This window comes from Ambystoma mexicanum, chromosome 5p (genome assembly GCF_040938575.1).
Source record: "Ambystoma mexicanum isolate Mex_15411 chromosome 5p, UKY_AmexF1_1, whole genome shotgun sequence".
In the NCBI taxonomy this organism is placed as follows: Eukaryota; Metazoa; Chordata; class Amphibia; order Caudata; family Ambystomatidae; genus Ambystoma; species Ambystoma mexicanum.
This window is the reverse complement of record NC_090930.1, coordinates 654,637,219-654,664,644: the sequence shown is the minus strand read 5'-3', so window position 1 is coordinate 654,664,644 and position 27,426 is coordinate 654,637,219. Positions and strand designations below refer to the sequence as shown.

Sequence of the window (27,426 nt, the reverse complement as noted above, 5' to 3'; positions counted from 1 at the left end):
CTGAGCACAAAAATAATATTCTTTGTAATTTAACACCTCCTGCTATTTCAATTCAATTATCTGAGAGGTCACAGACTCAACCTAAGTCATAGTTACTTTACCATCATAATACGGCTGTAAGTCGAATTGGGCCAAAGAGTCCTACCGATAATACCACACTCTCAGATAGAACAGGCAGAAGATGAAATTATGAACTTTTCCACTGACTCAATTTCATCCCTGCCCCAATTGGACCCTATTATTGAAAGTCTCCATTATCCTCCTCTCCCAATTGTGAACAATTGTGGCACACAAATGTGATGAGGAATTTCCACACTTTCTAACGCTAATCTTTTGCATCAAAATTCTCGTTCAACCAAGAAACAATTAGATCAAGATCTTACCAGTCGCCAAATCTCCTCTCAACCAACTGAATTAATGGCTCCTAGTGAAAACTGTGCAAGTCGCCAAAATACAAAACCAAATGTGAGTGCATCCACGGGTCCACTAGCTATGACGGACCGAAATAGACGTGACCCATTTCCAAACTGCACCACACTACTTACAGCTTTTCAAGCTGTGGATAACTTACATTATATTCGATCGAGTGTTATTGAGGCAATCAGATATACTGATTAGCCTTAGATACGACTCAATTGAATTGGTGATACCCTCGCATATTTTGGCAGATTTACTTTGGCATTCTAAAAGCGACTTCAGTGAGGCTGGTTTTATACTACATAGACAAACCCCACAGACTAATTCTAGACTAGGCGCTGTTAAAAACAAGAGAACATCTAAAAAATTGTACCTTGATAATGCTCATAAACATCCAGTTTCAAATAACTACATTACAAGAACCCAGGACAAAGAAGTTGCTTTTCAGCCATTAAAGATTAAATATGTCGAAGTTCCAGGCACATCAAATTGACAGGTTCATTTTAAACCTAGTTCTGCTCTGCTTATGCAATCCAAATGGTCCTGGCTTTCTAAAGCCATTTCTCAAGATATTGTAAAAATTGATTACTAATGCCAAACATCCACAAGTGCAAATATGTCTATGGCCATCTGGAACACGCAAGGCTTTTCACATTGATTTTACCCCAATACTACTAAATTAGCTATTCACAACATAATAGTGCTCCAAGAGACGTGGATAACTTGTCAACCAATATGGCCTGGATATCAAATTGTGTGAATTCCAGCTATTAAACAAGATAAAAGAAGGCCAGCTGCCGGTTTGCTAATTGCAAAAAAAACTAGATACTGGCATCTCGCTTGAACCCTGGGCATCCCCTTACCCAGCGATCCAGCTAAGTAAGTTAATGACAACCAATGTTCATCATCCGCTATATACCAGGCAGCTGTGATCAATGTATGTTGGAAACCATTTGCAATAGCTGCACAGCAATTTTTCAAATACATACATCAATCGTATTCTGCTAGATGGTCACTCAGCTACAACTCTAATAGTGGGTGATTTAAATATTAGATGTATAACGGATGAGATGATGCTACTGTCACAGCAGGCGAAGATGTGGTTCGCCATAATGAAGACATGTTATTTTACCATGCTGAATGGCACTATTCTTGGGGATGTACCTCCCGCTCCCACATGGTCTTGAGGGAATTACATACTCATTCTAGACTATACTTATATTTCTACCAATGCCATGAACAAAATTCAGACCATTAGAATTATTTGTTTGGATGAAAGTGACCGTAACATCTTGGAAATAAAGTGGTCTCCTCATTCAGTGACACCGGCACAATCTTTGAAGGTAATGTGAAATTAAACCTTGGTAGAAATAGAATAAGATGGTCGCCAACTAAACTACATCAATTGAAATCCATCCTTGTAGAGCACTGTCAGGAATCAAGGGAGGCCGATTCCATCTCCGTATTGTCAGAGACAGTATGGACTTTCAAAAGTACGAAATACACACACGCTCTCACAGGCGCCAATATATAAACCCCCTTTTAGGAAGGCAGAATCACCTTGCAGATCCCGGCTAATACGAAAATATACCTCTTTCTCTTCCCGGTGGAGGTTGCCATGGAAACTGAGTGCGAGACGCCGATGCACCCGACGTCAGACGCACGTTACGATCATGTGACCGTAACATCATAAAACTCCTCCTCTCCCGACACTCATTGCTTCTGATTAGTTGCGAACTATGTTTTGTTCTTGCTGTCAAGTTGCCTACTTTATGGTTATTGCCGGTGTGAGTGTCTAATAAGAGACTTAGGGCCTCATTACACGGATGGCGGTATTAGCACATGGACCAAGGTGCTATTAGCACCTTGGTCCATGCCGGTAAAATACCGGCACCACCTTGGTGGAAGGGGGAATTACCGCCCCATTCCAAGGTTGGCGGGGCGGTAATTCCCCCTTCCACCACTGCCCTTCCCCATTCCCATTTTTGCCCGATAGGGCATAATGGGAATGGGGAAGGTGCTAATTACGGCACTGCAATTTTGCGGTGCCGTAATTAGCACCAAGGTCCCTTAGCGGGTTGGTTTTTAACGCCTGCAAAAAGCAGGCGTTAAAGCACCAACCCGCTAAGGGACCTCGTAGTAAGGCGGTAATGGTTAACGGTCACCGTTACCATTAACGGTGACCGTTAACCATTACCACCATCCGTGTAATGAGGCCCTTAATCCTTCTGTACTCCCGTGCTCACCATTTTTCCCCTTTCCTCCTCTTGTGCCTTGTTCTTACTACTGTGCGTCTCTTCCTGCTTCAGACCTACCCACTCGTCTCCCTCAGAAATCCCTGTTGCCAACCCGGGCCGCCTAGCGGATTGCCTTCGCCTCCCGATTCAAATGCTGTCTATTTCCTGCACGTTGCCAACTCGGACTGCCTAAGCGGGTTGCCTTCGCCTCCAGATTCAAACGCTGTCTATTTCCTGCACGTTGCCAACTCGGACTGCCTAAGCGGATTGCCTTTGCCTCCCGATTTTGTGATTGTTCTTTATCACGTGCTGTGACCCGGAGATCCTCAGACTACTGAAACCACCACAGACCCATTTAACCACAAGTGCTCTCCTGCATAAGACTGTGGGTACCTCCTCCTCACCTTTCTTTGGTACGGACTAGAGACTGCCATTGTACCCTGGGAAGAAAGGGAGGAGCGTCCTAATTTCGTCGGGTGTGCTTGTTGGACTTCCTCTCCCTAGGCGTTCGTGTGCCGTCGGGAATAGTCCTAGATCTGTTGTACCCTACAGTCTTATTTGGAGCGCTTGTCCTGCCTCTGGTGGTCTCCTGAACATCCCATGGTAAGAAGTATGTGCCCTATTTTGCTTTTCCTTCACGATTTGTTCACTTATGAATATTTAGAATTCTTTTCCGTTGTATTTTTTCTTGTACTTAGAAAACAGAGCTTCCAGGGCTTCCATTCTGTGATACGGTTTTCAAGCTTATTTTCCTTAGGGTCATTTGAGTATCTACATTAAGGTATTATACTGATCTAGTTGTTACACTTTGCCAAGGAAAGAATTAAGATTGTTGTTAACCAATCTTTTCCTTTCCGGTTTAGGGAGTCTCCTGCCACGCGTTTTGGGTCCATTCTTCGAAACAATCGATCCCTGGTGTTGGTTTCATTGTATACACACACAGGGTTATAATGTAGGGTAGAATTCATCGGCTACACTACAAGGGCAATCACGAACAGGCGATCCTGACAAAATGAGAAGCCTCATAATGGACCCAAATGACGCACTGGCCCAGATCATGGATATGGTTACTGAGTTATGTGCGGATATGACAGCTGCTCATACCGCTACTCAACAACGTATTAATGAAATACAAGCCAGCATGATACCAGCTAATCCTCCTGTTCCAAATCCAACGGAACCTTCTGGTGCAGGAGTGGCATTGGCAGGACAGGAAGCGGGACCTGTCTTTATGACAGCTCATTTTCCATTAGCTCAACCTGAACGGTTCTGCGGTGATCCCCGTACTTATTGCACCTCCCTAAACCAATGTCGCTTGCATTATCTATGCAGACCGTCTTCTTTCCCTGATTCTAAAACAAAGGCGGCATTCTTATTGTCTCATCTCGGCTGCATGGCCGCCTCCTGGGCCAATCCTTTACTTGAACAAGGTAGCCCCTTATTATATGATTGCGATGCTCTGATTGCAGCAATGAGTAGAGTCTTTGATTCCCGTTATAAGACCCAAGCCACAGATCTAGAATTGTTAAGTTTACATCAAGGTGAATCATCTTTGTTGGCCTATTTAGCCAGATTCAACCAGTTAGTCGCGGAGACCGGTTGGCCGGAAGATAAGAAAGCCTCTATGTTTTATCATGGGTTGTCAGATTCTCTTATAGGAATGGTTAGGTCAAATATGTTTATTGTCCCTACGGGTCGGCCATGTGTTTTGAAGCCTAAGTCGCTCGATTTTAGAAAGATTTCCTATGGACCTTACCCGAGTTCTCGTCCATTAAACGCACGCGAAAACAGGCACCAGGGAGCTGCCATTTTTTGATAATCCTATCACTTGCCCCATCGCCCTGGCTGACCTGCTTTTGCAGCACTAAATCATATCCCCCGCCTCGGAGCCTGTCATCAGCAGACGCGTACCGCCCATTTCACAACACCAAAGCACGTCTCATGTCAACAATCGCTGCGCTTCAGCTAATGACGTTTCGCCATGGAAATGGCAAGACGCCTCTTTCCTCAATAAGTATAAACAGACAGTTTCACAACACACAGCAGCAGATTTTCGATTCCATTCCTCTCTCTGTGTTACTTTGAGTATTCTGTAACTCGTTTCTGTGCTCTGGTCAGCTACCTTCACCGCTTGTAGCCCGTGTGAACACCTGTACCATCGCTATAAATTTCCACAATAATGCCCTACATGTACGAGCTCAAGTATACCGAGGAGGAACTACTGGAAAGGGATAACATGCGAAAACGATGGGGCTTCGGACGGCAGTTGGCAAGACGAATCAACGGATGAAGACACTGGACCTAGTCGCATGAACAGTGTTTCCACCTTGTGCACATGCAATCGGTGAGATCTAATGCCAACCAAGGAGGAGAACTGCTGCTGCTGTGAAAACTCGGGATGCATGGCCTACATTTCAGAAGGCGAGCCACGACCTCAATGCCTCACCGAGCTGCCAGACTTCAGGGCAGCCTGCCTCACACGGTCCGTGTTGAGGATAATGATGGTGCTTATGCACGAACTTCGCGCAATTGTTAGTCCTCGTAATCCGAGTAACGAGTAAGTATACTCTGGTTGTGAAGCCACTACTATTTCATGGTCGTCTCCTATATCCAAAATGACATCTACATATCATTGTAACGCATGAAAGTCGTTCAATAGTGTGCAGTGTCTAGATAGCATTTGTCCGAGCAGAATGCCATTAGTTACAAGAATTGTCATTGACAACAAACGTTTAATAAATTTATCTTGGTCATTTAAAAACAGTTTGTATCATTCTTTTTCACAAGTGGTACAGGCTGGTGGCCTATCGTTCCTTTACATGGTGGCTTCACGGGAGGCTTTAACACCGCGTTCGAAGAGTAATACCCGCCAATGACGTTAGTGCCATAAAACAAACTTTCCCCAGTGACAGCAGTCAGTACAGGGGATTTTCCCTCGCTGTGCTGCAACCTGACCTGTACAATGTGTAAAGTTTTGTATTTTTGTGCCATCAAAATAAGAAACAAAATAAAACACCACATATATTTTAACAACGGTTGTTTCGATTTTTTAAATGAATCAAGTGTGTCTCCATTCAGCAGTATTCCTGTGCCTTGCTTGTCTGCACGCCCACCGGCCCATCCACCCCCCCATCAAAGGCGGTTCGTGCCAGTGGATGCGCGCTGCCATGGGGAGCTGTCAGGGGCGCAAACGGCCAAGGTGCCAAACACCATGTACACTTCAAAAGGTATCTCACGCCTAGGGGCCACCGCTCACATGGCCTCCTCAGACCCCATGTCTCCAGGAAGGCCTCCCCTGACCCTGGCCGCCCCTCTGCAATCCACATAAGTGTGTCTCCATTCAGCAGTCTTCCTGTGCCTTGCTTGTCTGCACGCCCACCGGCCCATCCACCCCCCCCATCAAAGGCGTTTCACGCCAGTGGAACGCCAGTGGATGCGCGCTGCCATGGGGGGCTGTCAGAGGTGCAAACGGCCAAGGTGCCAAACACCATGTACACTTCAAAAGGTATCCCACACACAGGGGCCATCGCTCACATGGCCTCCTCAGACCCCGTGTCTCCAGGACCCCCCCTCACGCTGGCTGGCCCCCGGCAAACCACATAATACCACGACATACACACGTCATTCATTCACAAACACACCCCTGTTTCTAATACTTTATAAACCACTTGATATGTCTCATCAGAACATCTTTGTGCTTTTCAAGTCAACTCCTGAATGTGCTACCTGAGAAACCTCCGAGATCTATGCTAATCTGCTCGTCGTCATGCTATCCATGAACTTCTGTGACCGCTTTGAGCAAACTCGTCAGTGTGCTACCTGTGGCCATCTACCTGTTCTCCTGCAACATACTGCTCTGCTTGCTGAATCCAACTGTTTGTTGGTCAAGGTAATTTTCAACAATGCCTGCCTGTTCGTTTAGCGGTTGCCCTTCGAAGACCCATGCTAAATCTGAAGGCACTACAATGCATGTATTCCCGAAAACTGTTGATCGAATAAGAGAATGGGTCAGACATTGCGGATATCCACTGGTTGAGTTGAAAAGTAGAGTCCAACAAGTCTTAGAGGACAAGAGGGGTGATCGATACCGCATCTGCAGCCGGCACTTTCCTTCGAACATGTACACCACATCTTGGGTAACAACGAAGAATAAACGGCGAACGACACGAAAATTGCTCGCTAACACCATTCCCACTCTATTCGTCCACATTCCGCCACTGGTGAGTCAAGTGTCCGGATTTAGCTTTAGGCCTTGCGGTAGTGTGTAGGTAGCCGAATGGATTAATTGATATTTTAGGTGTTGTGTCCCTTATAATACTTTCGACATTGATACAAGTGTATAGCTTTTTGAATAATGGCAATTTTTAATATTGCCATTTCATTATCAAACAATAATTTACCTTTACAACTGCTTGATTATCCCTTGAATCTGAAGCAAGAACATTCTACATCCGTGACGTGCTCGCAATTATCAACCACTTCTAGCGCGTATCAGGTAATCGTACTTGGCTATTCCGCTACAGACTTGTTTTATGCATGTCAAGTGATAGTTTTTATGTATCGTGTAATTATTTTACCGAATGTTTGGTTAGTGCTTTCCAATTGATGTACACCTTAGTTATCGTCCACTGGAGTTTGTTTTCAGTTATAATTAGTGTAATCCATACTAATGCAAGTACTGTCTTTCAGGGAGATGCAGAAGCGTCCACCACATTGACAGCATCCCTAGATGTTCTTCATCAGCACGAGGTATGGACACTGACAGCTCCATCGAACTAGATCATCAGAGCTGGAATACTTGTCGTTTGATTGTTCTACACAATGTTTCATTCGTGGTTAGCAATTGATATGTACCTGTGCGGTCGACCCCAAGTGTGTGTTATGTTTTCAATATTGTAATCCCTACTAATGCAAGTACTATGTTTCAGGCGGTAGATGGAGCGTCAACCCCTGCACTTGATGCAGAGCCTGACATTCAAGTAATTCCAGGGGAAGTGGAAGCGGGACCTTGCATATCCGAATCGGCGCAACAGCTTTCGGAAGTGCACACTGCATTTACAACATCCCTAGACATTCTTCGACAGCACGAGGTATGGGTACTGACAGCTCCATCGAACATGATCATATAACGTGATTCCATTTGCTATACCTTCTTCCCTATTAACGCAAGTACTGTGTTTCAGGGAGACGACGGAGCTTCCACTACAATCACAACATCCCATTTCTATGATGCAGATCTAAATAAATCGGAGAAATAAGTCAATTAAATCTGATCATATTTAGATATTCCTTGATTCTTTTAGACAATGCATCATTTGTGGTTATCTCTTTATATGTACCTGTGCCGTTGACCACAAGTGTGTGTTATGTTTACAATATTGAAAACCATACTAATGCAAGTACTGTGTTTCAGGGAGTTGCTGATGCCTCCTATCCAATACAATCATTCATGACAGTCCATGCGGAGCCAGAGGTATGGATACTGACAGTTCCATCGAACTAGATCATCAGTGCTCGAATACTTGTCATTTGAATGTTCCACACAATGTTTAATTCGTGTTTAGCTATTGAGATGTACCTGTGTGTTCGTCCTCACGTGTGTTTTATGTTTTCAGTATTGTGATACATAGTAATGAAAGTACTATGTTTCAGGGAGTTGATGGAGCGTCATTCCGTGCTGTCTATGCGGATACAGAAAATATAGTCGTTGCAGCGCAAGAGGAAGGGAAGACATGTGGAAACGAATTGGAGCAACAGCGTGCAGATGTTGAAGTTCGAGTCAAGAAAGTTGCAAAGAAAAGAAAGAAAAATAAGGTTAGTTACAAACAGTTCATAATTTTTGAAATTGTTTTGTGCTGGGGATTATATTATGTTTTTTTCCTGTCAATTGTACTATACTTTATCTTGTGTTTAAACTGAACATCCCTTTTCCAATCTGTCCTCTAGATACCCATGGGTGTAAGAACTATACATACACAGACAGTGAAGCAAATAAGAGATGTTGCTTGCCAGACCATTTACACTATGGAGGAACTATTAATTCAGACGCGGCGGGTTGAGACTCGAGATGCTTATGTCCAATGGCCAGAAAATGAATTGAATGTGTCCAGAGAATCCAGTAAAGTTTTATTGGACCATTGCTACAGTGCGACCGCACCGCCACAAGAAGATGATGCTGAATGTATTGAAGATAGCTCTGAAGTAGTTGCAGATCAATTCACACAATCTACACCCGCCAAAAAAATGCCACCCAAAAAGCTGTCGACATTGTTGTGTTCTCCCATCAATGTTGAAGTAACAGATGTTGAAATGAAAGAGAATGAACCAGCAGCAGCATTCACCGACGCATCAGAACTTGATGTCAGCGATATTACTTTAAATTGTGGTGATATGTCCTCAACGATACTGTCCGAAACAACTTTGATGCCGGATGACAGTCTAATGAAAGAGGGCAAATACATAGTATTCAACAGTTGTTTGATGGATATTATAAGTATGCTGAAATGTGGGCATTCAGTTAGAGGGAAAGTATGTGGGAAGCCATTGATTCATGTGACTCATCAAAAACAAGCCAGTAACGTCAAAATACATGCCGCCTGTAGATTAAATCATACGTTCTCATGGTCTGCACAACCGATGCTGGAGAAACTGCCAGCAGGCAATCTACTGTGTGCAGATGCCTCACTTTTTAGTGGGTCCAGTTTTAGAAAGTTAGAGTCTTTCTTTCAGTTTGTGGGACTCCATTTCATTTCTAAAACGCAGTACTACAAATTCCAACATGATTATCTATTTCCGGCCATTAGTGATGCTTGGAAAATTGAACAATTGTCTCTAGCAAGTACATTCGAAGGCAAACGATTCAAGCTAGCCGGCGATGGACAGTGCTACAGCCCTGGATTTTCTGCCAAGTACTGCACCTACCACTTTCAGGACATGGATAGTAAGAAAGTTGTGAGTTTGGTGGTCGTGTAGGTGTCCCAATGTAAATCCTCAGTGGCCATGGAGAAATCAGGATTTATAAAATCATTGGAATATCTACAATCGAGGGGAATGCACATCAACCTCGTAGCCACGGACAGACACGTTTCAATTGCCAAGACAATGAGAGAGCAGTTCCCACATATTAAACATCAATTTGACGTATGGCATCTTGCTAAATCAATCATTAAGAAAATCTTGGCTGCAGGGGAAAAAAAAAAGGTTTGGAAAGTATTTCACAGTGGTCCCAGTCTATCAGCAACCATCTTTGGTGGAGCTCCAAAACTTGTGAAGGGTCAGTGGAAATCCTACTTGAAAAATGGCGGTCACTGATGCACCACTGTACCAACGTTCACCGCTGGACAGAAAACCAACATTTCCACCAATGTGAACATGGCCCTTTGTCCAAAGAGGAGGCACGGAAGAAGCGGTTGATTCCATCTTCACCTACACACAAAGCCATTGAGAAGATTGTTTTCGATAAAACTCTATCAAGAGATTTGAGGGGACTGACAGAATTCTGTGACACAGGAGGTTTGGAGGTGTTCCACAATATGTGCCTAAAGTACAGGCCAAAGCGATTGCATTTCGGCATACAGGGCATGAAACATAGGACTCTACTAGCGGTCTTGGCCCATAACGAGAATGTGTGCCGTGAACAATCTAGGACTATGGGAAATGTAGGGATGCCTCGCTACACTACGGCCTTTGCAAAAAGAAGTAAGAAATGGGTGGTGAAACCAGTATATGAGGAAATGGAGTTTGACTTTGTTAAAGGCCTTATTGTTACTGTACTAGAGAAGCACAGATATGGAATTTTGAGCGTTTCTGTGCACAGCACTGATGCATTGCCACCGAACATTGCCACTGTGCCATGCCCACCCAAAGCAGAGCCCGTTGAGAAGTACAAATTCCGGTTTAAATGATTGTAATCTGATTGTCTTTTTGAAAATAATGTTATTGTACAGTGTGCATACAAAGTATGCTAACCCTAACCCCTCCCTTCACCATCCTGTGTGGCGAACAACATGGGTGTCATCTTTGACTTCTCTATCTATTCACCTCATATCGCTGACCTTGTGAATATGTGTATGTATATATTTTTGTTGCTGTAACTAAGTTTCTTAATCTCGTGTAAATGCTGCGCACTGTTAACCAAGGGGAGGCTTGCGTAATGCAAATAATAAAACAAACAAACAATAAATCTCACTTTCAACTCAACTCCTCGGGTACTTTATACTTTCACTGACCTTCCCCCAAAAAGTCAATGTCTCCATAGTTATGGTTCTCTAGGGCTGCAAAGCTCGCAGACAACGAGGACAAAATTGGGGGCCTTAGAACGCGCCAAGCGAGGCATTGCAGATGGGAAAGAAGCCAGTTCACATTTGCACATTGAGGCCTAGTACATAGATGGAGTTGAAAATTCAAATTCTCACAGATGGCTTTACACGGGATGTTGCAAAGTAAGAATGTATGCTCATGCAGATTAAAGGTCAGCGGCTTTGATTTTTTGCTTGCGGACTGAAGAGGCCCGCGACTCGCACTGGCAGTATAAGGTTCTATTGTTTTTTGACCTTGAGAGACAGGGACCATGCCGAAAGGACTTCATTTGAAGGAGGGGTGCAATAACGTAAGAGATGATAAGGCTGAAAATTCTGAAACTAGACCGAGTTTCATGTTAGTTCAGTATATGAAAAATCATTGGCACGAACACAGTGGAATTTACAGACTGCATTACGCAGAGACACAATGGAAATTGCAAATATAATGTAAGTAACTCTTTAGACGCTTTTATACCGGAATGAAGAATGAATGAATGAATGAAGAGCAAGTAAAACATTTGTGGGATCGTCTTTCTACCGGGCACATGGGCATGCGTGTGCCCATTCGACACGCATGTAGACAAACAGTCGTTTCTCAGTGGTTCAACGCTAAAAAATCATTACATTGTGTGTTTACCTCGATTTATTTAGTTAGTTTTCGCGTTGCTTTTAGAGCCGAACATACTCCTTTGCACTATCCTCGCAAGCAAATAGTTTCAGCTTGGCCGTAATAAATAAAATGAATTATAGCAATAAAGATCGGCTGGTGAGACTAATTTCAATTTTTATGTTTTCTAAACAGGTACATCCTACCATACTGCTACTGCCACCTATTCCAGACCCCGGCCGATGGTTTCTTCAATCGCCAGCTGCAGCTTCTTGTAAACAACTGCACAACGTTGACCATTTTATGGGACGATCGCCAAGGGCCCATATGCCCTTACGCAGAACTAGCGGCTAGAAGCAACATATCAACCTTTACGGTGGCCTAGTGCCTAGTTGATGGAACAGCCTTGCGGTTCACCATGCGTCCAAAGTGCTTCTTTCAAAGAAAACCAACACCATGTGTACCATAAAGGAACAGCGTGTGACTCACGATCAACTTTAGAGGATTTGCAGATCGAGAGAAAATAAAATAAATTCCATTCCGATTTAATATGCCAATTGCGTATAAGACGACTGGGCGCATTTGCCTACGCAGCACAGTAACGTCACGGAGAGAGGCGGGGAATATTAATGTTTTGATAATGTCAGGCTCAGGGGCAGGGGATATGATTTAGTGCCGCAAAAGCAGGTCAGCCAGGGTGATGGGGCAAGTGATAGGATTATCACAAAATGGCAGCTCCCTGGTGCCTGTTTTCGTGTGCGTTTAATGGAAGAAACTCGGGTAAGGTCCATAGGAAATTTTTCTGAAATCGAGCACTTAGGCTTAAAAACACATGGCCGACCCATAGAGACAATAAAACATTTTGACCGAAACATTCCTTTAAAGATACCCTGTCCACGGTCCCGATCGTACCCACCACTTTTCCCGAACTCTTAGATATGGTTCTCCAAATAGACTCCCGATGAGCAGAAAGGAAGGGTGAAAAACGATCCTCTACACCTTTGGCCTTATTACCTCCAACTCCTGTATCGGGCGCTTCAGAACCTATGCAAATAGGTGCCATCTGTGGTCCACTAACCCCTGAAGAAAGGGAATTACGAAAGAAGAAACAATCTATGTTTTTACTGCGGGTCATCAGAACATCTGGTAAAAGCCTGTACTAAGAAACTTAAACGTCGGGGAAATGCCAAAGCTCGAAAGCAGAAGGAGTCAATTTGCCGAGCTCAACGTTTCTTGACTCCCTGGATTACAAGGCCTTTTTCCATACCTACCCGATGTTCCTGCTCTCCAGATCATGAGTGGTTCATCGATGCTGTACTAGATTCAGGAGCGACAGGTAATTATATTGATAATGATTTTGCCAAAAGGTTGGGTATCCCACGGGTACAAAAGACCCAACCAGAGGTGGTCAATGCGGTGGATGGTACAACGTTGCTTTCCGGTTTAGTCACAGAACAAACGGTTGATCTAACACTAACCACTAATCAAGGTCATGTTGAAAACATCAGTTTTGACATTATAGCAGCACCACAATGCCGTTTGATATTGGGCCTGCCTTGGTTAAATCTCCACAATCCTGTGGTGGATTGGAATACTGGGGAACTGGAATGTATGTCCTCTCATTGTGAGTCTTCTTGTTTTTCTTCGACTCCAGAACCCAGCAATCCCTGTCGACCCTTGTTACACAGTGTTTCCTCCATTGGAGCGGTCATTAGCAACAGCCTACCAAAGGAATACATGTCCTTTAGAGATGTGTTTGATGCCAAAGGAGCAGAATCTCTTCCACCTCATAGGCCGTATGATTGTCCTGTTGACTTGGTCCTTGGGGCTAAAATACCCACTGGACGTATCTATTCTCTTACGCAGAAAGAAGACATGATTCTTAAAGAGTATATTGACAAATTTTTGAAGTCTGGGTTTATTCGTCATTCACGTTCACCCGCCGCATCGCCTATGTTCTTCGTACCCAAGAAGGAAGGGGACCTAAGACCTTGTATAGATTATCGAGTCTTGAATGCCATTACCATCAGAAATCAGTACCCGATTCCTTTGATATCCGTCCTACTTGACCAGCTTGGGTCTTCGAAAATCTTTACCAAACTGGATTTACGCGGGGCTTACAATTTAGTTAGAATCCGACGAGTGGAAAACGGCATTCAAGAAAGTATGACCTTTTCGAATATTGCGTAATGCCCTTCAGTTTGTGCAATGCCCCGGCGACCTTCCAAGATTTCGTTAATGACATTTTCAGGGATTTGATGGATCAATTCCTCGTCATTCACCTAGACGATATTTTGATCGATTCCGAGTCTTATGAAAGTCACGTACACCATGTCGGTTTGGTTTTACAATGATTAAGAGAACATTCATTGTACACCAAAATGGAAAAATGTGTTTTTCATGTATCCTCCGTTGAGTTTCTGGGGTATGAAATCATGGACCAGGGGATTCAAATGAGCACAGCTAAGGTCAGGGCCGTTCTGGATTGGCCAACTCTGAAAGATTTGACCAGTAGCAAGAAGTCATTTGTATGGGATGTAGCAGCCCACAAAGCTTTCCAATCACTCAAGTTGGCCTTTACCACAGCCCCTGTTGTTCTACATCCAAACCCGGACCTGCCATTTGTGGTCGAAGCAGATGCTTCAGATAATTCAGTAGGTGCAGTGTTATCCCAGGCTTGTCGTAATTCGAATGCCCTTCATCCTGTAGCTTATCATTCTAGAAAGCTTACCATTCATGAACGGAATTATACCATTACTGAAAGAGAACTGTTAGCCGTCAGAGACACATTCATGGTTTGGAGGCATCATTTACTTGGTACTAATGAACCCATTCAGGTATACACTGATCATCGCAATTTGGTCTCCCTTCAATCACTGAAGTGCACTACAGCTAGGTGTGCTTGTTGGCTTGAGTTTTTTATCTGCTTTTAACTTCACAATTACATACATATCATCCTGGTTCATGTAACTCTAAGGCTGACGCTCTCGCACACATTCCTGGAACCACGATATCGAAACCTGCTCCTACCTCTGTTTTACTTCCTCAACAGGTGGTGTGTGGTTGCAATGTAGACGCCTCATTAAGATCTCTCCTGGTGGCTTGGGTGGAGCAGAATCCACAGACCATCAAAGAAGAAGGTATCAAGGTTGTGCACTCATTACCCTATGTTCATGAGAAAATCATTCTTCCTACCGATGCAACTCGTTCTCTGGCATTTCAGTGGTGTCACGATTCCAAAGTCTCGGCACACCCTGGTGCCAGAAAGACCTTAGAATTACTCAACAGGTGGAGCTGGTGACCAACCATGAAAATGGATACTAGTCACTGTGTCAAGACCTGTACTGTTTGTGCTCAAGGTAAAGCTTCTCACACCAAACCCATGGGGCTTTTACAACCGCTACCTTTTCCCAGATTGCCTTGGTATATGATTTCAATGGACTTTATTGTAGATTTGTCACCTATTACGGGGTACAATACCATTTGGGTTATTGTCGACTACTTGACTAAGACTGCTTTGTTTATCCCTTGTTGTGGTTTGCCGTCAGCTCCAGTGTTGGCGGACTTATTTGTTTCTCAGGTCTTCAGACGATTCGGTCTTCCCAGCATTATCATCACAGATAGGGGTTCACAGTTTACCTCTCACTTTTGGAGAGCCATCACCGCCTCATTAGGTATAGATGATAGATATTCCAGCTCCTATCATCCCCAGATGGATGGGCAAACGGAGAGAGTGAATGCAACCCCTGAACAATACCTTCGTTGTCTCTTGTTACACCACCAAGGTTCTTGGCTGTCCCTGCTGGCCATGGCCGAGTTCGCCTATAATTCATTCCATACGGCTACTGGTACTACGCCTTTCTTTGCCCTTTATGGACACCATCCTTGCACTCTCCCCTTGTCTTCGTTGTCCGGTTCTAGTAACCCGGCAGCTAATACATGTGTTCGGTCTCTCACAGTCTTGCATTCCCAAGTTAGACGGCATCTCTTGGAGGCTCAACGCTGTACCAAGAAACACGCTGATGCCCATCGTTTGGATTCTCTGGCCTATTCTAAGGGTATGCAGGTATGGTTGTCTACAAAGAATTTATGCTTAGCCGGTCGTAGTTCTCTGTTACCTCGTTTCTCTGGACCTTTTACTATTACGGAAGTGATCAATCCAGTGACTGTTCGGTTACAACTTCCAGCCACCTGGAGGATACACTTGGTGTTCCATGTTTCTCTACTGAAACCTATCCAGGAAGGTTCTCGGTTGTTGCCTCCCAAACGTCCCCTACCAGTGAAAGGCTCAGATGAATATGTGGTGCAGCAGATTTTAGACACCAAGGTCTGTCGGGGGGTACATCTGTTTCTGGTGGATTGGAAGGGCTATGGTCCCGAAGATCGAACATGGGAACCTTTGGCTCATATTCACGCCCCAGAGTGTTTGCAGGATTTCTGGTCATTCCGTCGGGGGAAGCGTTCTTTGAGGTGGGGTACTGTCAGGAATCAAGGGAGGCCGATTCCATCTCCGTATTGTCAGAGACAGTATGGACTTTCCAAAGTACGAAATACACACACGCACTCACAGGCGCGAATATATAAACCCCCTCTTAGGAAGGCAGAATCACCTTGCAGATGCCGGCTAATACGAAAATATACCTCTTTCTCTTCCCGTTGGAGGTTGCCATGGAAACTGAGTGTGAGAAGCCGATGCACCTGACGTCAGACGCACGTTACGATCATGTGACCGTAACATCATAAAACTCCTCCTCTCCCGACACTCATTGCTTCTGATTAGTTGCGAACTATGTTTTGTTCTTGCTGTCAAGTTGCCTACTTTATGGTTATTGCCGGTGTGAGAGTCTAATAAGAGACTTAATCCTTCTGTACTCCTGTACTCATCATTTTTCCTCTTTCCTCCTCTTCTGCCTTGTTCTTGCTACTGTGTGTCTCTTCCTGCTTCAGACCTACCTCTTCGTCTCCCTCAGAAATCCCTGTTGCCAACCTGGACTGCCTAGCGGATTGCCTTCGCCTCCCGATTCAAACGCTGTCTATTTCCTGCATGTTGCCAACTCGGACTGCCAAAGCGGATTGCCTTCGCCTCCCGATTCAAACACCTGTCTATTTCCTGCACGTTGCCAACTCGGACTGCCTAAGCGGATTGCCTTCGCCTCTCGATTTTGTGATTGTTCTTTATCGTGTGCTGTGACCCGGAGATCCTCAGACTACTGAAACCACCACGGACCCATTTAACCGCAAGTGCTCTCCTGCATAAGACTGTGGGTACCTCCTCCTCACCTTTCTTCGGTACGGACTAGAGACTGCCATTGTACCCTGGGAAGAAAGGGAGGAGAGTCCTCGTTTCGTCAGGTGTGCTTGTTGGACTTCCTCTCCATAGGCGTTCGTGTGCCGTCGGGAATAGTCCTAGATCTGTTGTACCCTACAGTCTTATTTGGAGCGCTTGTCCTGCCTCTGATGGTCTCCTGAACATCCCATGGTAAGAAGGGTCTGTCCTATTTTGCTTTTCCTTCACGATTTGGTCACTTATGAGTATTTTGAATTCTTTTCCATTGTGTCTTTTCTTGTACTTAGAAAACAGAGCTTCCAGGGCTTCCATTCTGTGATACAGTTTTCAAGCTTATTTTCCTTGGGGTCATTTGAGTATCTACATTAAGGTATTATACTGATCTAGCTGTTATACTTTGCCAAGGAAAGAATTAAGATTGTTGTTAACCAATCTTTTCGTTTCCGGTTTAGGGAGTCTCCTGCCACGCGTTTTAGGTCAATTCTTCCAAACAATCGATCCCTGGTGTTGGTTTCATTGTATACACACACAGGCTTATATTGTAGGGTAGAATTCATCGGCTACACTACGAGGGCAATCACGAACATGCGAATCCTGACAAGCACACGCATGCAGCTTCTGCCTCTATATGAGTAGAATATCTAGATACATTAATGCTAATTGAAGAGATCACTACTCGTCCCAATCAACCGATATTTAAACATCGCCACTCCTTTAATCCAACCATTCAAGCATTGAAAACTGCAAGGCGTCATGAATTAAATCAATGTTCTAACACTAGTAACTACAAAGGCAGTTCTAACATTCGATCGCGTTATAGAAATATAATCCGCCAAATACAAAACAATCAATGGCAAACTGATGGCGAAAAAATGTAAACTGCAATCATAAGCAAATCAACTGGCCAAATATGGAATCTTCTAAAAGAGGACCCAGTGTCTGCAACAGAGTCCCTCACACTAAATTCAGTTAGTGAAAAGGCATGGGTTAGTCATTTTGCAGCTTTATTTGTAAGATCACCATTGCTACCTACGTTAGTAGGAATTCCAAAAATTAATTCAACCTTTTTAGATTTTGATCTAACGGACATACCACTATACATTAATAAGCTAAGCAGCTCGCAAGCTCCAGGCCCTGACAGCCTTTGCAATGCCATTCTGAAAAAATACCCCTATGAGTGGGCATCAATTCTAGAAACAATTTTTTTTAATGTACAAAATACGGGTTTTATCCCACAATCATGGAAAGAGTCTATTATAATACCTATTTTTAAAAAGGACAATCGAGCTGACCCAGGGAATTATTGCCCCATTGCCCTCTTGGACATTCCTGAAAAAATATTTGCCTGGCTAATTTAAAAGACCTTTTAAAATAGTTGCAACAAGCTGATTTACTTGACTGTCACCAGTCAGGTTTTGTCAAGGGTATAGGGATGCCCTTGAATCTACTATTGCTATCTACAATCAAAAATCAAGCTTTTAACACAGGTCAACTGATTTATTTAGCCTTCATTGATTTTAAACAGCCTTTGATTCAGTCTCTCATGAGCTGCTTTGGCTAAAATTGATGCAAGAAGGCTGCCTGGCATATGTTTTAAACTTAATTTATCAATTTTATTCAGACACATCTATCAAAGAAAAGCTAACAAACGATGGTTTATTAATGACTGCAATATCAACTTTCTGAGGTTTGAAACAAGGTTGCATTTTAGCTTCAATTCTTTTTGATTTTGATATTAATAATATTAACCTTGTTTTAAATCAGACACGTTCCTTCCCACCAAAACATGTATACTGGATTTTATATGCAGACAATTTAGTTTTATTAGATCAAACACCAGTGGGCCTCCAACGAAAACTGACCGCTTTGCAAAGCTATGCCCAGGAAAAAGGTTTAACCATTAATTTCAAAAAATCTAACAGTCTAATATTTTGGCCTACTTCAAGCAAAGCAAAATGCAAATTTTGCTGGGTACTTAGCAATACCCAGCTTTCAACTGTACATGGATATAAATACTTGGCCCAGAATATTAATAGTAGCATCATAGATCTTCCCTATCGAATGGAACTAAAACAGAAAATGCAGCCTCTAACGTCTCAAGCCAGACTCATTCAAAAGAGATATGGCAGAACTTCACACATCCCCGATAATCATATTTTTTAAGTAGAAGGTAGTTCCAGTAATCACATTTGGAGCCCAATGCAAGCAGCCAAGACATCACCCCAATTGTGAATATATAGAGGGCATGTACTGGAAAAAAATATTATCCTTATCAAAGAGTATACCAGTAGTAATTCTAAGATATGAATTTTGGCTGGTATCCTTAGCCACAACGGTAGCATGGCAACTTTATATAGAAAATGTATTACTAATCCAACGAAGGCAAAAACTTTAATCCCAGTGGTGTCTGCTGTTTTGAATGGACACAGGTCTAGCTCTCTTTATGACTGGGAATCATATTGTAAACAATTCTTGTCAAAGGCTGACATCTCACTCCAAACCCTGGTTGAAAATCCAGATAAAGCAAAATCTAAGTTTTACTCGTGGGATTGGCGTATGCCATGGGACAAATGTTTAACTTACTCAAGTTTTAACATCTGTGATTTCATTCTAAAATCCTTACATACGACTCCATCATACCTTCCAAAATGTGCTGATAATAGATATGCAGATATTTTACTGAAACTGTGGCTAAACCTATGGCCCACTAAACTACAGTCTGCCAGGCGCTCCAAAACTCTTAATTGTTTCTTACCCAAACCTAGCTCAACAGAGTAAAGATGTGTTTTTTAAGTATTTTAGTCAATACAAGATTTTAACTGAGGATATTTTATGGTCGAAGATTTTTTATGCTGAATCCGTGTCTGTAAATATTGCTACAGCTAGGTTCTTATTTGGCCTTACAAATTCATGAGGAAATATGCTGTTTTGGATAATATCATATTTGTTGTGATGACTTCTTTGAACTTGTACCAGATGGATGGAATTGTATAGCACATTTGTTTTTAGTCTAAATGTCAGTATTTATTGTTATTGTATTATTTATTCAAAATGGCAGCTGTATGGTGTCAATCTGTGTTTTTATATATTTGAAAAGTTGTAATTAACAACTAACACAAATAAATACATTTTAAAAAAATAGCTTTCAGGAAAAAAACATAATAAATTGCCATCAGAATATGAACGTTTCCTTATAGCTGGGAATAAAATCAACGTATCTGGGAAGGTATAAACCTTGGGTATTATCCTAGATGCGGAATTATCAATGAAATCACATGTAGACCAGGTTTGGGCATCCTGTGGATCGGTCATGAAACGTCTTCACCATATTCACCCCTATATCTCTTAATAGAATAGCGATCTACTTGCCTCTGCCTTGATTAATTCATGGCTAGACTATTGTAATTGTCTATTATTGGGTACTCAAAATGGAGCCGTGAAAGCGGTCTGTGGCCTTTCTAGAAAAGATCATGTCACAAAGGCCAGAAGAGGTCTACAATGGCTCGCCATTAAACATCAGATCACGCATAAATTACTGTCTATCAAATGTTGCAATGGAGTGCCACCACAGTATTTGTCAAATCGTCATATCACTTTCGTTCCTGGTTGTTGTCTACGATCCTTCAAAGCTATTTCAACCGGGATCTAAACTAAAAACCTTTGGAGGTACCATGTTTGACTGTCAGGCGCCGACCCTGTGGTACAAACTCTCACCAGAGCTTCGGCAAAAAACCTCCCTTACAGACTTTTTAAAAGGGGCATTAAGACCCTTTTGTTCAATACATTTCCTGGCTAGTCATTATAAATAGCCCGACAAGCTCCTCCCTTGACTTCCGCGGATTCTATTTCCTCTTTGCTGTGTTACCTATTTTGTTTGTCTTGTCATGTTGAAGCGATTTGAGGCCTATGGGTGACATAGCGCTCTACAAAAAGTATATCAATCAATCAATCAATCAACCCACATTTGCCAGGCCGTAACTTGGGTCAATCCGGGCACGTCCCTTTCATATCATAGCCCGCATCTTCCTGAAGGCCCTGTGGCCATTGGATTCTCTATCCTGAAGGCACAGCAATAGCACTCTGGTCTCCACTGAATAAATTCACCTGTGTCCATCAATAAGTGTGGTGTTTTTGTTCTTTTATGATAGTGCCAAGCCCCAGCTCGGTATATTCTCCTTATCTGAGGACTGGGACAAGGAAGAATGACAAAGAAGTAATGGCCAGATTACTTACCAGTAATCTTCAATACACTTAGTCCTACCCTTCCAAATCCCAGTTCTGCTTCCTGAACCCCCCCATGCGAGAGAGATGGGCAGGCCATCTGCTTGGTATAACCAGTGGGTGTATGAATGGGACATACCCTTATTCACTGCATGGCGAGAGAGGAGGATTCTTAACTCAAGAAAAGGAAAGAAACGTTTTTTTGTTAAAGTTCACAGCATTGTTTCCTGTCTAGAAGCGTGGATCTCCTCATTATTTAGGAATGGGGTGAGGAAGAGTGGGTGAAATGAAGATTACCAGTAAGTAATTCGGCATTGGTCATTATATTTAGCCGTTTCAAAAACAATCTTAACCTGAGTTTTGTGCTGCTCTGCACATTTGACTTTCTTCACAGATAGCTAACCACGAACAAACATAACAAACATGGCTCTTTCAATTCCAACCAAATTACCGTGGATTGGAATGACAAAAAACATGTTTACCTTTATGACACCTTTTTTGCTTAAGCCTTAGATTATTAAATTATGTTCTCTCGAACAGAGTGTATAGTGTATGAAAGGTGCACCTCAAAACACATTTCAATCTCCCATCCCCTTTTAAGAACAAATAAACACAGAGCCACACAAGTCAAATGTTTCAAGGATCCTTACAGTAGAAGCGGCTTGCCAGATACTTTGGGGTGACACAGAACACTGGCCAATATCCATTTGGCCTCTTCTACCCTCTCTGTGTCACTAGAATCCACAACATAAATGATCCCATGAGCCTCATTGTAGCAGTTACGCCACGTGCCCCTGAAGCGCGGTCCCCCGGCCAGGTCAAGCAGTGTAATTTCGAATCTGTCCACTCTGAGCTCTGTCCTTACGGGGTCTGTGGTAGGGGTCATCTCACAAGAGCAAGCTGCATAGAGAGGAAAAAAAGAGAGAAGGCAGATGAGGACAATGGGTGGGTTCATTTCAACCTGTGTTTGAAAATAGAGGTAAGTGATCCACTGTACATTTACATAATATATATTTGGTATGCAAAACATATCTCACAGCCTCATGTCAATGAGGGTGCAGAATGATACTTTCCGCGGTTATCCCTGTATTAGTGCCATTTTGGTACAGACTCCCCACAAGTGGTGGGATCCTCTATGGGAAATCTGCTCTGCCCAGGAAACCCGCCTACATCTCCGCCCACATGAGTTTTCTGATGCCAGCTGGAAGGTAGAGAGGCCCATGAACTTTGCATGCTTTTTAGTGTGTTCTAAGAGCAGGCAGAGTCTATAGGCCATGGCAGGGTGTGGGGTTAGGAGACATAGGTGTCATGTTTTTGGGAATTACTGTTTTCGATGACTAGAAATGAAAATGCAGACACAGAGAGACTGACAAAATAGAATGTATTGAACAAAAACACATTATCAGGCGATGCAGTCTTCAAAAGTGCAGATTCTCAACACTACACAACATACCATTTATTAAATGTCAGTTGTTGTCTGTCTCCTGGAGATGAAAGAGCTTCTTCGCAGAGGTCTTTTTTTTATAACAGAATAATGCAAATAAAGATGAGATGTGTAACAAAGTCAGTTCCCTAACTTTGTCAAGTGGGGATGGGAACCCCTCTCAGCCTGGGGTGGGAGGCCCACCAGGGAGGAATCCAGAGCCAGACCTACACCAGATGGGGAAGGTGGCAGCTGGCAGAGCCCTTAATCGGGCTCCCCCTGCCCCCCCCCATGAGCCTGTTTGTTTATGTGCAGTACTGAATTGCATCCCACCATGCCTGTGACTCCAAAGGTTGGTCAAGATATTTCGTAGTCTCCTAGACTCAACAGTGAGGCAAGGGCACTACTGCGAGACCACTCACAAAACTAGGATTCAGCTACGCTCCACAAGCTGGGTACGCTGCAAGAAGAGCAGCAGACATCAGGCGGAGAGAGAACAACAGCAAGAGAGAGCTAGGCTCCACACCTTGGGTACGCTGCAAAGAGCGGCAGACATCAGGTGGAGAGAGAACAACAGCAAGAGAGAGCTAGGCTCCACACCTTGGGTACGCTGCAAGAAGAGCCACAGACATCATGCAGCGAGAGAACAACAGCAAGAGAGGGAACAGATATCTTACATGGTGTCCTACCCGGCGCTGCGTACCTTTCCCCAGCGCTGGAGCATGCAGCAGCGAAACCGCTGCCAATGACTTAGACCGCCCAGGACTTTTACTGGAGTTGCAAACACATAACAAGACTTTACTCGCCTTGGAGGAAGTCATGCCTAGGCTCTCTACCACAAACCCGAACACTTGGCATTGCATACTGCCATTACTATCTCACGGCAGCCCTGTGAGGAGAAAAGGGGTGGGACTTAGCCCTCTATTTGCAATTTCTAATGTTTTTAGCACCTCCTGTGCGGGGTACACTCAGCTAGATTGGATAGGAATAGCGGACCAACCATGGGATGGGGAGGGTTAAAAAAAGGAAGCAATGAATTATACACCACCTCCCAAGCACACAGCTAAGTATAATATAAAACTATATAAAGGAAGAGTCTATTCTGACCAGATAATTATACCTGCAAATGTATAGCTTTTAATGTGGTAGGTTCACATGTGGATAATGTCACTCTCAATCATTGTGATACATAAATAAACAGTCAATTGCAGTCTGTCTTAATCCAAACCTAGGACGGTTAAACCATAAATAACTGCGACTGCTCTGCTTGTGTACCAATACAAAGGTTTAGTACATGTAGATAATATCACTCAATAGGTTTACAACATATTCCTAACATACGTATTCTGAATAAACATCCATTCCTAACATATTGTATTTCCCACAGCACCTTAAGTCTTCTAATATCTAAACAATGGTGTTGCCCATTCACCTACACGTGTTTCGACCGTGCTTTCAGTCTTTCTCAAGGCTGGTCCAATAATCATATTGAACTTGAAAGAATCCCTGTAAGGAAATACAAATGATAAACTGAGGTTTAAGTAAGGGGGAAAACAGGCCAGCACATTAAAAAAAATCATGTCGATACCAGTGTTGCAAAAATGTGTTCAGTGTTTTAGCCCATGCTGCAATCTACTATTACACCACCTGTGGATATAGGTGCTTTGTAACTTATTTGAAGAACCCCTTCACCTTGCATACCACTGTGATCTTACAAATAACATTAAGTGTTGAGACACTAGTTCCGCACCTTGATGCCACGGTTCCATGTCTTAATATCCCACAAAAATATCACGATACAAAAATATCCCCCGCATCCCCTGCATTATTTTAAAATGTGCGGCGGACACCCCCGTAACCCCCGCTCCCACAAAATATCCTCCCCAAAAATATCGCCTATGGCGAGACAAACGGCCATATGTATGGCAATATTTTTGGTGGGTATATTTTGTAGGGATACCGATGCCACGTCATGCAAAATTGTGGCCCCATTCATCTTTCAGTGTACTTTACATTACTGGTTGTTTGTCTAAATAACTAGCCGTTTAACCCTCTCTAATTAGGAATAAAAAGTGTACTCTCACCTTATATAAGGTAAGTTGAGATATTTATCTCATAGACTGGTAAGTATAAATCATAGTGCTCTGTAGGATCGAAAACAGGAGAATTGGTACATGTGTGTATACTTGAAGACTAACTGTACTGTTAGTGTTCTTCCACAACTGTGTCCGTATAATTAATATAAGCAAACTTTTTAGCAAGGTGTATTCATTCACTGTGAAAACTCCCTAGATACCAGGCCTACCAAAGTAAGGGAAAACAAAGGAAGCAGTGGCCCAGACAAAACCAGTACCCAGAAAGAACAAGACCTGTCTGATGCCTCACAAGGGCCCCCCGTCTCAAGCCCCGGTCTAGATTCTTCAAACTGCTCCCAGACCTTGGATTGTGTCGAAATGATCACGGCAATTACAGAACCCCAAATAGAAGAAGCATGGCAGATAACGACAGGTGCCCGGAAAAAAGTGGGTCAGCCTCCACCTCCGAAAGAATCCAACGAAGAACAAGGAGGGACAAGCCGACCGGAAAGACCCCGCTCGAACACGCCCACTACCGGATTGGAAGCCATAGAAGCTTTAAAAAAAAATTAAAAAAAGAACCGCTCTCAGAACAGAGAATCTGAGAGGCATCAATGGCACACGCAAAAACAAGACCGAAGAAAACACCGGAGGTACTCACATAAAGAAGATCTCAGACGCATAAAACCCATAGCAAAAAAAGACTTAAAACTTACTGAAACGACCCTTTTCAAGCTGGAGCAAACTTCGGCCAGAGACAGCTACATGGTACTGAATAGAAGAACTGTTCTAAAGATAACGGCGAAAGTCGGAAAATTACGACATCTATCAACCAATGATCTGGTCTTGGTGGAACCATACCACAGGGACCACAGAGCCAAAGCATATCTACATGTAAGATCAAATGCCCTAAAAGAATGGCCTTTAGAAATATCAAAAGATCTACAACGCCTGGGCCTGAAATTAGAAAAACTCCGGACCGGGATAAAAGAGCGAGAAGAGGGGGAAAGGACCGAACGGGAGTTCTCAGCAAAATGTGATGTCGAGGCGAAAGCAGCCCCCTCTACAGAGGAAAACAGAAGACGAGATGTCGCGCCGGAACGTGGAAACGAAGCGAGGGATAAACAAAACTACTACCCTCCTAAAGGACTTAAAACGAATCACATGACACCTAACTACTCTAGACGCCGAGAGGGAAGTCCAAAGACCTACCACTTAAAGAATGAACAGACTGTGCAGTCTAATTAAGCCCCAATGCCAGCGATGTCATCAAAACCTTGGAAATGGATCTCTTGACACCTTTGGTCGTATCAAGAAGGACTAGCAGTCAACCCATGATGCCATCATTTCGAAGATTCTCACACCTAATGCGGACCAACGGTGGAAAGAAACGGTATTACAGATGGCGTCATGGAATACAAGAGGTTATATTCATTTAACCAAACCCAGCGACACAAACTGGAACAAATTCGACCTAATCTGTTTCCAAGAAACATGGCTAGTAGACAAACCTTCTCTCGAGGGATTCACAATTGAAGTTTCCCCAGCTCAGAAGCCCATCGCGGGAAGGCCTTTAGCGGGACTGCTCACGGCAGTACGATTGTGGTCAGCAAAGAGTGGGCCAGGAAATCCCCAGCCCTTGACATTTTCTAGGCTATGGTATGCGGACAATCTGATCCTGCTGGATCAAACGGCCATCGGACTCCAAAGACAGATTCCCAACCTATCAGCTTACATGGATCTTAATAACTTAAAGATCAACTCAAAGAAAACCAAAATCATCTCTTTCTGCAAAACCACTAAGGAATTAAAGACAGCACATTCATGCTATCTGAATAAAACTAAAATTGAATCAGTGAAAGAATTCAAATACCTTGGTGTCATGATTGACAATACTCTGAAAGACAACTCTCTTCTAAACTCGCTGTGGGAAAAAATCCACAGTCTCACAGCTCAAACTCGTGCTGTGGATACGAAATTTGGAAAATTTTCGTGGTCTCAAGCTCTCCAGTTTTATAAATCAAAGGTTATACCAGCACTAACCTATGGAATGGCGGCAAACCTCTCCCTGCCATCGGAAATTTGGACCAAGCTTGAAGGCTACCTCTGGAAGTCAGTCTTGGCGCTACCGAAATCTGCACCTATCCGTCTATAGCCTCAGTGGTAACTCAAAGCGCAGTACAACTCTACAGAAAAATGTTGTCCCCCGGTTCACTGCCGATTTTCCAACTCATGGAAAGTGAAATTACTAAAGGCACCTGCAAACCACTACTTGATTGGGGAAAAAAAATACACGAAAAACTGGAAGAAGTGGCCTGTTCGAGTGAAACACTCCTAAATAACCCTGGGAGAGTAAAAAAGAAATTAGAAGATCAGGATTGGATCAACACTAGTGAGAGGATCCTGCAATACAAATCCCTAGAGCATCTGCCACCCACGCACAATCGACTGAGGATCCCTCTAAAATATTGTGAAAGATTCCCAGAGAAGAACCTGAGGAAGACCTTTATGAGAGCAAGACTGAATCTACTCAACACAAGGGAAATCCTAGCTTCAAGAGCACGTGTCCCGGACCCCACTGTCGCCTATGTGAAGATCCAACTCAAGTTGAAACGATCTACCATCTTCTCATGTCATGCTCAGCCTTAGCAACAGAAAGACAAAAATACTTGGCACCACTCGCATCCAACGAAATTGCTCTGGATGAAGAAACTCGCTGGTACCGTCTAATCGCTGGAGATTCCCCCAGATTGTCCAGGATGACTGCTAAATTCCTGGACGTTGCCCTTAGAAGGGCCAACACTCCCGTCGTAAGTGTCCTCCAAACGAACTTAGAATGAAGCGCCTCCAAGTCCGATA

At 43.4% G+C, this 27,426-nt stretch overlaps 1 protein-coding gene across 2 annotated transcripts in view; it reads right to left on the bottom strand.

Annotated features, from left to right (window-relative positions):
• Positions 1-27,426, bottom strand: part of ARL13A (ARF like GTPase 13A) — an 890,733-nt gene that overhangs the window by 192,336 nt on the left and 670,971 nt on the right. For both annotated transcript variants that reach the window (XM_069613008.1, XM_069613007.1), the window contains one exon: positions 21,720-21,969. In XM_069613008.1, coding sequence (XP_069469109.1) covers positions 21,720-21,969 — 250 coding nt within the window. The remainder of the gene's footprint in view (positions 1-21,719; positions 21,970-27,426) is intronic.